Source organism: Scyliorhinus torazame, chromosome 15 (assembly GCF_047496885.1).
Source record: "Scyliorhinus torazame isolate Kashiwa2021f chromosome 15, sScyTor2.1, whole genome shotgun sequence".
NCBI lineage: Eukaryota > Metazoa > Chordata > Chondrichthyes > Carcharhiniformes > Scyliorhinidae > Scyliorhinus > Scyliorhinus torazame.
Window position 1 is genome coordinate 102,869,564 of NC_092721.1, and position 12,924 is coordinate 102,882,487.

General features: G+C 41.8%; 1 protein-coding gene across 1 annotated transcript in view; it reads left to right on the forward strand.

Moving 5' to 3' along the window:
• LOC140391319 (phosphatidylinositol-binding clathrin assembly protein-like) overlaps nt 1–12,924 on the forward strand; it is a 170,281-nt gene that overhangs the window by 150,725 nt on the left and 6,632 nt on the right. Inside the window, exons 18-19 of the mRNA XM_072475910.1 lie at nt 7,163–7,222; nt 9,177–9,281. Coding sequence (XP_072332011.1) covers nt 7,163–7,222; nt 9,177–9,281 — 165 coding nt within the window. The remainder of the gene's footprint in view (nt 1–7,162; nt 7,223–9,176; nt 9,282–12,924) is intronic.

Genomic DNA, 12,924 nt, shown 5'->3' on the forward strand with positions numbered 1-12,924 from the left:
CAAAATGACGGTGCTCCCAAGGTTTTTGTTCCTGTTCCAGTGCCTCCCCATTTTTATCCCAAAGGCCTTCTTTAGTCGGGTCAACAGGAGCATAACAGGGTTTGTGTGTGCGCGAGGGACTCCGAGGGTGAGAAGGGTGTTCCTGGAGCGGAGTAGAGATAGGAGGGGACTGGCGCTGCCCAACCTCTGTGGGTACTACTGGGCCGCCAATGCGACGATGGTGCGCAAGTGGGTGATGGAGGGGGAGGGGGTTGCATGGATGAGGCTGGAGACGGCGTCTTGTGTGGGTACAAGTCTGGGGGCGCTGGCAACGGCGCCGGTGCCGCTCCCTCCAAGGAGGTATGCCACGAGCCCGGTGGTGGCGGCATAGGGGGGAAAATCTGGGGGCAGTGGAGGCAGCATAGGGGGGAAGTAGGGGCCTCGGCGTGGACCCCAATACGGGGGAACCACCGGTTCGCCCCAGGGAGAACAGGTGGAGGGTTTTCAGGGTGGCACAGGGCAGGGATACGAAAGTTGGGGGACCTGTTTGTGGACGGGGAGTTGCGAGCCTGGGTGAGCTGGAGGAGAAGTACGGGCTCCCCCCGGGGAACACCTTCAGGTACTTACAGGTAAGGGCGTTTGCCAGACGGCAGGTGGTGGAATTCCCGAGGCTACTGCCACTACTCACAGTAGAGGGCAGGGTGCTCTCGGGGGGGGGGGGGGGGATTGGGGAAGATCTCGGAAACTTACCAGGTGATGCAGGAGGAGGAGGAGGCCTCGGTGGTGAGGGTGAAAGGTAAGTGGGAGGAGGAGTTGGGAGAGGAGATTGAGGAAGGGACGTGGACAGATGCCCTAGGGAGGGTGAACTCTTCCTCATCGTGCGTGAGGCTCAGCCTCATACAGTTTAAGGTGCTGCACAGGGCACACATGACCGGGACAAGGATGAGCCGGTTTTTTGGGGGTGAGGACAGGTGTGTTTGGTGCTCAGGGAGCCCAGCAAATCACACCCATATGTTCTGGGCATGAGGAATTTTGGAAGGGCGTAGCGAGGACGGTGTCGAGGGTGGTAGGATCCAGGGTCAAACCAGGCTGGGGACTCGCAATATCTGGGGTGGCAGAGGAGCCGGGAGTGCAGGAGGCGAAAGAGGCCGGTATTCTGGCCTTTGCGTCCCTGGTAGCCCGGGAAGGATTCTTCTTCAGTGGAAGGATGCGAGGCCCCCAAGCGTGGAATCCTAGATCAACAATATGGCGGGGTTCATTAAATTGGAGAGGGTGAAATTTGCCTTGAGAAGGTCGGTACAAGGGTTCTTTAGGCGGTGGCAACCGTTCTTCGACTTCCTGGCAGAACGGTAGACATTGGTCAATGGCAGCAGCAGCTCCGGGGGTGGGGGGGGGGGGGTTACTTTACTTTATTTCTGTTTCTGTTATTTATACTGGGGGGGTGTATATACCAGTTGTGTTAAGTCGGGGTGTTAATGTTAATTTATTATTTATGTACAGGGGGGAGGGGGGGAGGGACGGTTGCTTTTCTAGACCGTCTTTTGTACTTAACCCTGTTGGTTCCTTTTTCATTTTGTTGTTGATATTTTATGAAAACCTTAATAAAAATTATTTTTTAAAAAAAGAATTCCTTGCTAGTAAATATGCCAGCCTGCCCATAAACTGCTTGGGTTTGGAAAAGTGTGTTGTGTCCCTATGAAGAAAAGTTATGCATACCATAGAAACTACTGGTGGGTTTGATTTCTTAGTAACTTGGTTTCCATTCTCTTAAACAAAGATATGATAGTTTCTCTATTTGTGACTAACAAGGTACAAATTCACTGCTACTTAAATTAATAAAGGCTTGGAGATAGAAATTCAATGATGACTGTTTGAGAGGGCACAAGAGGAGAGAGACAATGTATGCAAAATAAATTGGATATTTCTCTATGAGCGCTGCTATGGTTTACCATAAATAGCTTTACTTAAAATTATAAAGATATTTAAAGACCACATTCTTTTCAAGTTGTGAATTTTCTTAAGAGAATAAGTTGTATTCTAAAGCCAAAGTATTGTTTTGCCCTCCTCTAATCATAAGTAATATGTTGGTCAATTTTCAAGAGCCCTGTCTAACTAAATGTTTGTTGCATGATGCAATTGTTTCTTTTGGAAAGCAGAATGGCTTGCATTTTCCTCAATACGTAAGTGAAATAAACTATTTTACCATAAAGCTTTTGTCAATAGCTACTGAGTTGAAAACCACTTGCATCTGATCTGTTTTTCATCTGCTAGAATCTTTGTGTTCTGAACTTAATGCCTCCATTGCCTAAATATATCTTAAAATCTGCAAAGTCAGCCTTTGATGGCATGAAAAGCATTTTAAATCCTTTCATTGAAGACTTCCATATCTATGGAAGTTTTTTCTTCCCTCCGTTAATCGTTCTTTTCTTTCCAGTTCCCTCCGTTAGTTTGTGTGTGTGTGCTTTTTCATGAATTTTTGCATATAAATGAAGGATCTGCCAAAGTAACTCTAATGCATCGATTGCATTAGCCCTACTTTCTTTTAAGTAGTTTGATATCGATGCTTATGGTTGCTAGACAACTTGGTACGGTATATGCCAGTTGTGGCTAACGTAACTAAACATCAATTTTAAGCCTTCATTTAAAGAATGATGTAGATATCCATTGTTATCTGCTCGGTATTGTTAAAACTATTTCTGCTCGGTATTGTTAAAATACTGTTGTGGCTTTCAAAATACATTGAAGTAGCTGCCAGTTGGTAATGGAATGGTTTTGTGCAATTTGTCCAATAAGTGATGAGTTGAAGGAGAATCAAACTGCAAGTATGAACACTGGGAGCATGCATTGTATTGTAACAAAGATTAAAGTAAACATATTACTGTGCTATGATATTTGCTGCTGAAATATGTGTTTAAATATGTTGCAGAAATAGCTGCGCTTTTCTCAAAGAAGATAAATAATGGCAGGCAATTCAACCTGAGGGATATCATAATCAAAATAAATATTGCCCTCACTAAAGAGTCATGCAGTGTACTTTCCCATCAGTCAATAATATTCAGGACTGGGAAGCTGAGTTGAATGTCATTCTACCTAAACCTTAAATGTTGAGACCAATTGTAGTTTCTTCCTTGCTGCCCCAATTTGAGAGCTGTTAATTCAAACAGAAATTACCTTTTTGATCTATAAAGCTCAGTAGCATTGTTGGTCATTTATTTGCCTATGAGCAATTGTGGAAATTGCTTTTTTAAAATAATTTAACCACCTCATAAAACCTCAAGGGCTGCCATTTGGAACCCATTCAGGTGATGTCATCATTAAGTAGTATATTATCACAGAAATCCGAAATACCAATGTGATGAATATCACATTGACCACGGAGTCAGATAAAAATCTTTTGTAAGAATCAAACTCATGGCCAGGAGTTGAAACTGTCGCACAGCGTGCATAGTACAAAGTAAAATGTGTATAATACAAGTGTCTTTCAGAATCTGAATACCCATTGGGATAGAAACATAACAAATAGAATTATGAATAAGACTTAAATATTTCAAACTACCCCAAACAACAAATGCAACAAAGAGAATAAATTGTACTTCAGGATCTTGAATTGCTAAACATCAAATTCTTCCTAACATCATCAGTAAAAGCCCAAGCGAGAGGCCCACAATGATAATCTGGTGCTCGAACCCATGTCTGGCCATATTTCAAACTTGTTGACACAAACTCCTCAATTAAACATTGATAACATGGTCTATAAATGACCTCCTTAAAAGAAAACGGGGATCCTATACCGTCTTTTAAAAAAGCCACCATGGACTAGTTCTAAAGTATAAAAAGGTACTAGGCTGCCTTCGTCCTTAAGAGAAAAATGTGTGAATCGACAGATGTGTATAGCCATCTCTGAGACAGGCTGCTAAGAAAAAGGCGTGAAAAACAGATTCGACAGAACCAGGACTCACTCTACTGTCTTGCAAAGAGAGTACAGTCAAACTGTTCTGTTCCTGCCAGTTTCGTCAAACAAATCTCTTGAGATTTCTTTGTGTGTATGTTTTTCTTACTCTGTTAAAAATCTTGTAGTATGAGATACTTTTGGATATCCATGTTTTAAGGTATTTCTTTCAAAAATGGCAAACTGTTAGCAAACTTAATAATGGCAAACTGTTTGCAGGCTTACCTTTGTTGACTCTAACTCTGTTTTATACTTTAAAATGTTTGTAGTAAAATCCCACTAAAATGTAACTGTGGATGTGTTACATTGAGTAAGTTTAAAATTCCTAGACACTCATTAGGAAAAGTCCGAAGCAACAAGGATCTACACTGAAAAAGTAACAATTCAGTTTGAGCGACTCACTCGGAGAATCTCCAACCAGAACGTAACAAAAGCTGTTTAATCTTCCAGCTCTTAAACAGTAAATCTCCCTCTGGGGAGCTGTTCTGTTCTATATAGGGACATCATTTTCCCTCTTTCGGCGGCTTAGTCAGAAGCAGACTATTGAGATTAATTATCTGGATCAGAAATCTTAAATCAAGTCACACAAAAACCTCATGGAACTAAAGGCCTCACCAAACACTCAGCTTTTTGAATGGGCGATATCTATAGTCTCCTCCTAAAAAATCGTGCTTTATTTCCTTGTTCGTTTGCTTTAGTTTTATTTAGGACTAACTAGACATTGTAAATGACAATCAACATATAGTTAATGGTTTGCAGTTACAGAGATTCTGATCTGATACATTTGGGTGGGATTTTCCACCCCTGTTTTCAGTGGGCTGGAATGGAGGAGGAGGTGGATGATCGGGTGCACGGGGGGGGGGGTCCCCAAAATGGCTTTGATGTCAGTGGGATTTCTCCACCTATGATGTAACAGGGTTCCTGCCTTTTGAATTAATTTAAGTATAGTTATCATAAAATCCCTACAGTGCAGAAGGAGGCCATTCGACCCATCAAGTCTGCACCAATCTATTCTGCCCTCTACCCATAATGTAACCTGCACATCCCTGGACACAAAAGGGGAAATTTAGCATGGCCAGTCCACCTAACCTGCAAATTTGTGGACTATGGGAGGAAACTTGAGCACCCGGCGAAAACTCATGCAGGCACTGGGAGAAGGTGCAAACTCCAGACAGTGACCTAAGGCCGGTATTGAACCCGAGACCTGGTGCCGTGAGGCAACAGTGCTAACCACTGTGCTCCACACTGGAAAATCCCCCACGTAATGTTTTTTTGATGAGTTGCTTTACATTGTGATTCATGATAGACTGAGCATTATCAGGAAACCATTTGTTTAATTGTCACAGTAGCTCAGTTTAAGCAGGCAAGATTCCTGCCAATGAGATGAGTTTGTCCTGTAGCTAAACTATTACCTTGCACTCACCCACAAATCACCCTTCCAAGTTTATTCTGCTGGATTATTCCCAAATTGATTTTTTCCAATTACGTTGTTGCTTGGCAAGCATTCTTGAACAATCACAGGATTGCCCTTCATTGTTAAGTACTGAGGAAAGTTTGATTGATATTCTCCATACGTTGTTTCCATACTCAGAATTTGATTGGGATGGCTTTGTAGTGCAGTATCCTAGTGCAGTTGAGGAACTGGACTTGTTATGGAAATTCTCTGCAGTATTTCCAGTCTCCGACAGATCATACAGTTGGTGTTGAGCAGTAATTGGCCTTCATCGAAGTAATGATGAAAAATGGCACCTATCACTGTGAATAGGAAAGCATTGATTTCTGGCCCTTTGGGTATGATGTTGCGTGATTGTCTGTACATGTGCACCTGAAGTGAGAACAGAATTATGATCGTCTGTGATGCTCTAATGGTTAAATAACCTGTGCAGACTGACCTGTTGTAGGAGAATCCCCTGCTTGAAATGAAATAGTAAATTGAACAACACTGAACTGTAAGCACACAAATTTCATCTCTTACTCACTCTATCCGATTCAGAGCTGGGCGAAGAAAAAGCAAAGACATTGTTGTGTTATGTAATTTGGAATAACACAAGCTGACACTTAATGCAGTTTTGAGTAAAAGATGCTCCAGACTTTGAAATGAGTTCAATGTGTTTTATTGAACTATTAGCACAGTTCTCAATGAGTTCGACTCTCTGCTAATCTAAATGTAGTAACTCATAGATTATCATAGAATTTACAGTGTAGAAGGAGGCCATTCGGCCCATCGAGTCTGCACCGGCTCTTGGAAAGAGCACCCTACCCAAGGTCAACACCTCCACCCTATCCCCATGTGTGGTGTAGTAACATAGTGGAACATGGATTTATTAATGCAATTTACTATATATCAGACGTCTAATTTGAGGTGTTTGTGTGCTCTGTGCAATCCAGTTGCTTCCTGCTGTAATCCTTTGTTTTTTAAAAATAAATTTAGAGTACCCAATATTTTTTTCCAATTAAGGGGCAATTTATCATGGCCAATCCACCTAACGTGCGCATCTTTGGGTTGCTCAATTAGGCCACTTTATTATCATTGCATATCCACCAACATTTGATATAGGAAGGGAGCATAATAAATGTTTTTGGGCAGTTGGTATCTTTTCCAATTGTTGCATTTTATATGTAATAGTTAATACTGAAGAATTTATTGCGCCCTATTTATTGTTTAGATCAGCTTGGGATCGTAACTTATTGGTAAAAATTTTGATTCCTGCAGCCTGCTTCTCCTGAATAAATCTGACTGATTTTTTAAATGCAAATGTCATTGATATCAACACAGATGTTCTGTATGGTTGATGCACTGTGCCTTTAAAAAAAATCTAATAATTGAAATTTTCAGAATTTTTGAAAGTTCGAATTATGTGTTTTAAAATATAAAATGATAAAGTTCCATGCTTTAGTTTCATTTAACCAGAATATTGTAGTATTATAATGGAATGGATTTTTTCATCATCCTTTATTTTGCTGACCTGATGAGCGATTACACTTCCCAGTAGTTCATTTTATGTGAACTGCTTTAACATGTTTCTGGAAGGTGCGAGGAAGTTATACATTAATGCAAGTTCTCACTCTCTTTACACATTGGTATATAGGAAATGTGACGTTACTTGCCCGGGTAGTTGCATGAATATTAAATTGCAAGCTGTTTGGAGGCTATTGTTTGGTTATTTAATATTGTAGTAATGATTAATTATAAATGCATTTTTGATATCATATATTTAAATACTTTTGTCTCAGGCTCCTCCCATAATGGCTTACCCAGCAACGACACCGACAGCAGTAATGGGATATGGCATGGTAAGTACTTCAAGCAAACTGAATCTAAACTGAAGAATTTTATCTTCTACTGGAGAATTAGCGTGTCTCCTCACAGACATTATTAATATTTGTATCCTGTAAATATGTTTCCAGCATTCTTTACTTAAATCTTCATGTTGCTCAATTCATCAAGAGAGATGCTATTAATATTGGCTTGTATCTCAACCCTGACTCCATAGGTAAAAGGTCCCCTTCATGTGATTTTCGCTTTACCATCTTTACTTGTTCCTCCAGCTTGTAATATTGGCCAAAAAAAATCCATGATCATTGCATTGCCAAAATATTCCCATCTGATTTTAACTACTGTTCTAAGTAGGGCAGAGGGCTGGTTTAGCTCAGTGGCTGGACAGCTGGTTTGTTATTCAGAGTGAGGTGAACGTGGGTTCAATTCCCATAATAGCTGAGGTAATTCATGAAGGCCCTGCATTCTCAACCTTGCCCTTGGTCTGAGGTGTGGTGCTCCTCAGGTTAAATCACCACCAGTCAGCTCTCTCCCTCAAAGGGAAAGCAGCCTATGGTCTTCTGGGACTATGGCGACTTTACTTTAAGTAGGGCAGTATTTAAATTGGAAGATGCTTGCTTTTGGTTATCATGACCAAATTATTAACCTTAACCTGATTAAGGTTATCATGACCAAATTATGAGCCGTTCTAACAAACCTGCTTGCAGATGTCCCATCTTTTTAAAAAAATATTTTTATTGGCATTTTTCACTTGTGTCAAAACTTTTCAGAACAATACAGAGACAACAATAATAATCAACAAAGTAACAACATCAACACGGGTACCACAGGCTGTCCCCAGTGGCCCCAGTTCTATCTTTTCTCTACTCTATTTACATTAGAACATAGAACATAGAAACAGTACAGCACAGAACAGGCCCTTCGGCCCTCGATGTTGTGCCGAGCATTGTCCGAAACCAAGATCAAGCTATCCCACTCCCTGTCATTCTGGTGTGCTCCATGGGCCTATCCAATAACCGCTTGAAAGTTCCTAAAGTGTCCGACTCCATATCACAGCAGTGTGAATCTTATAGTTTTGTTTGGAAGTGTTCTTGTTGGGACTCTGAACATTCAGTGATACAAGTTACACAAAATGTTACATATGTATTTACAACTGTTGCCAGGGCGCTTTACATCGTTCCTGATCTATAATTACAGTTACGTTCGCCTAGGCAGAGAGGGAAACCCTGTTCCCCCTCAAGTTCTCAGGAGAGATTCGACAGGTCCGTTCTCCTGGTTTGACCCGTGTGGGAGGAATCTATATCCCCTCCTGTAAATGGCCTCCCTCCCCGTTCCTTCTCTGCTATATGTGGGCTCCTTTTCACCCAGGCAGTGTTCAGATATCCCATCTTTGAGAAAATTAGTGATATATCAAGAACCGTTTCATGCAACTTGCAACACATGTTGGGATACAAGGATTTTTGTATTCTGTCAGATATAGTTGGAGTAGGGTAAATTAGCATATTGACTCATTAAGTTTTATAATTATTGCAATGGAATGCTGTGAACCCCCAGGGCTGGAGTTGAGAGGTTGGAGACCACATGATAGATTACTAAATGGACGAAAACAAATTGTCGCACTTTCCAAATATTAAAAGCAATAAAAAAGAAATGCAGTATTTAAGCTATAAACAATGGGAGGGGGAGGGGGGGGGGGGGATTTTCTGGCTGTTCTCGCCAGTGGGACCTCCCGGTCCTGCCAGCAGCAAATCCTCGCTGCAGGTTTCCTGGTGGCGGAGGGTGAATTCAATGGGAAACCCCACTGACGGGTGGGACCAGAGATCCCGCCACTGAGAAGCACACTGCGGGGCCACAATGAAAATCTCTTTCTGTGTTTTAAGTACTGCCAAATTCAAGTAATTTGTATATCTAGTTGTAGGGGAGAAAATCTGTTGTTTGAAATTAATTTTGATTGCTTTTTTTCCTCGATAGCCACCTACAATGGGAGCCATGCCTATGGTGACGCAACAAACAATGATGTACACACAACCTGTCATGAGGCCATCAAACCCTTTTAGTTCTTTACCTGGAGCACAGGTATTTTAGCATTTTATTTCTAAGATGTCTCGTAATTTGATATGAACCATGTTACTTCTACTAACATTAAGAAAGAATTAGTTGACTGTTTAAAACTTGCTGCCAATTTATTTGTTGCAATTTGACCATTTGCCAATGGTTTACAGAAGCCAAATTCCATTTTTAGCACATAGAAGTCTGGGATTTTTAACTTTCTTGAAGATCATGTTCCATAATTTGATTTAATGAAAACCAGTGACTTGTAACTTTGTGTAATATGAGACGTCTTTGAACCTGATGCACTATCAATAATGCAAAAGCAAAATAAAAACAGAAAATGCTAAAATATTCAGCGGATTGAGCAGCATCATTGTAAAGAGGAACAAAGTTAACGTTTCAGGTTGATGACCTTTCATCAGCAAAAAAAGCACTTTCTCTTGAATTCAAAATGAGAAATATAGGTTTTAACCCTGTCTCTCGCCAACACAAAGTGGTTGCTGATGGCTGTCTGCACATGCACAATGGACTGGGCTGCACGTGTGCGTAAACCCACAGACTCTACTCTGCTGTGCCCAGCCTGCCAGTAGCCACCGCTCTGTGCAAATGTCAATAATGTTGGCATGCTCACATTTCTGTTTTTGAAATGGTTAATAAGTGGTGATTGGAGAATTTTTTTACAGGCCTATGATTAGGACAAAAGAGAATAAAATCTCCCTCCCCCTCAACCCATCCCCTCTGGGATTCATCCCCTTACTCCAGCATGTCGCCCCTCTGCCATGCAATATTGCGGAGGATGCAGCAGACCATGATGTGGGGACTCTCCTAGTTCCATACTGGAGGACACCTCCAGAGTGGTCCAGGCACCTGATCGAATCATTAGGCAGATGCAGCACCGCTCGATCACTGCTCTGGTCGTGGCATGGGCGTTGTTGTAGCGGGTGTCCGTGTCGATCTGTGGCCTCACGATAGGCGTCATCAGCCACGACTGCAGCTGATAACCCCTGTTGCCCAAGAGCCAACCCCTCACTGGGGGATGTGACTCGAAGGTGTCAGGAACTATCCAGTGTGCCCGGATGAAGGCGTCCAGCACACTGCCTGACTATCAGGTGCTGATGTGCATATCGTGGTTACACACCAGTTGCACGTTCATGGAGTGGTATCCCTTCAGTTTGTGAAGACCATCCCCTCTTGCGCCGCTGCTCCTAGGGGGACATTCATCCAGTCGATCACCCCTGGACCTGGGGCATCCCAGCGATGGTGGTGAACCCCGCTGCCTCGGTCCACATTTAAGCTGTTATATTGTGCTGACCGGGCATATAGGGCCTCTGTGACGGTGCGGTTGCACCTGTGCACCAAAGTCTGTGAGGGTACTTTGGGCGTTGGTGGTGAGATGGTGGATTGGGTGGGTGCACCCTACGGCCATGTCGCTCTACGCAACCACGGGCCACGATGGGTGGTCAGTGTGGTGTGCAGCAAGGTGGTTTACCTTTATGCCATTCCCCAACCCCTGGTCACCCCCTACTACTACCCCTCCCCCAACTGAAGGTTTACTATTCCTGAGGGTTAGGCAGGGATAGGCAGGACTCAATGGAGGGGAAATGAGTTTGAAGAAGATTGGGGAAATTAGGTGGGGTGAGAAGAGTATATTTTTATAGACTATAAACACAATAGAGGTGCAAGTCATTGTCTTGATGATGGGATGGGATTGACTATATTAACTGCTGCGGGGGTACTAAGTGTTAAACTTTTTCCTGGCTGTCGTCTTGCTGGTATGGTGCAAATAACATTTATTCTCCTTCCCTACTGGTTTTTGTTTTGATCCATTTTGGAGTCTTATCCTTGCTGCAACAAGGTGTGTAATTGACCTCCTGCAACTCCCAATTTAAATATGCAAGCCCAACACTGATTTGCCAATGTTCTGAATACTATTCCTCTCCCAGTGGCATTTCTGAGACGGACAACAGGGGCATGCTATAGTAGCAGAACTGGATGTTTATGTGCCACTGAAGTTTTCAAAAGGTTTCCTGCAGAAACACCTTTTATACGATTGATTATTTTTGTTCCAGTTCCTTACTTTCTTTTGTCTTTTAGTGATTTCTTAAATACACCAACTCCTGATGTGTACAGTTCTATTCGCACCAGTCAACCTCCAATAACTTATCCAAGCAGTCTTGTTCATGCTGGAGCCTGCATACTTAAGTTGTTTAATGATGGACAATATCACAGCCGATTCCAAAAAAGGGCACTTCCCAGCAATGGCCAGGATTATGATCAGCAGTAGAAATGACTATTTTTCCCTTGAGATGAGCCATCCTGGTTGACATCAGTTTATTCATCACAGACCAGGGACCTTGTGTCCTATATAGCTCAATTATACATGGTCTTTATCAACGGCATAATTAGAGTTTGGTAATTGCATTTAAGCATCTCAGTGCTGTCTTACTTCAAAGCCTGTGCTATTAAAGAAGGATGCTGGCAATGGTCTTGTATTACCCATATCAGTGTATTAAATATTGTCAAGTTTCTAGTTCATTTGGTTTATATTAAATTTGCTCATTCACACAGTTGGCAAGATCAAACCAAGCTAAGTTGGCCTTATTTTTGTTCTTCCTGGGAAAGCTTCTAAGTTTAGTTGTGTCCCAGTATGTTTGAAGTCCATTTAATCACCTCACAAGAATAGATTGTTAAGATGTTCTACGTTTATAATTTGAATTGTAGATTGACTTGTATATAATTTAGGAAGCCTAGTTCTAGGATCACTTATTTTTTTAAATTTAGAATACCCAATTCATTTTTTCCAATTAAAGAGATATTTAGCATGGCCAATCCACCTACCCTGCACAATTTGGGTTGTGGGGGTGAAACCCACGCAGACACTGGGAGAATGTGCAAACTCTGCACGGACAGTGACCCAGAACCGGGATTGAACCTGGGATCTCAGCGCCATGAGGCAGCGATGCTAACCACTGCGCCACCCTGCTGCCCTCTAGGATCCCTTAATTAACGTAAAGATTTTGCTCATAACAGATGGCCTTTTATGTCAATGCATTTACATGCTTGTTGCTGAGGTATGGATTCTGGTCATAGTTTTGTTTGATGTTTCATGAAATGTATAAATGTAACACCATTCTTAACTAAGCAGTGCGCTGAGGGACATTACAGGCTCCACATTGTGGCAGATACAAGTTTAGCTTTTAATTTCTACAGTGCCCTACTTCTGCAGAGATTTCTGTGTTGCAACCACAAAGTTTGATTAAATTATGGGGTTAACTTTGTGATATAATTCGTAAATGGTGAATGAAACAATGTATAGTGAGCTACTGATAGATGGTGCTAACATGTACCACGGATTGCAGTTATGCGTTTGTCTTTAAGTTCTCCACAATAAAACATTTCTTCCTGAAACTAAGATTAAAATATAAGCTGACGAATTAAAAATGATCAATTGGCCTACAAAATTAATTCCCTTCAGAGACCAAATGGATTTGAACTGCCATGGATCTTGGCCAAACTGTTAATGTTGAAACAAACTGCTCAATAATAGCTGCAAGGGAAAGTCTAAAGATGTCTTCCTCAATTCTGGAAAGTAATCAATTTTACAATATGCACTATTCACATGATCAATTACATACAAGTGACAAAATTACAAACTTGCAGCACAGGA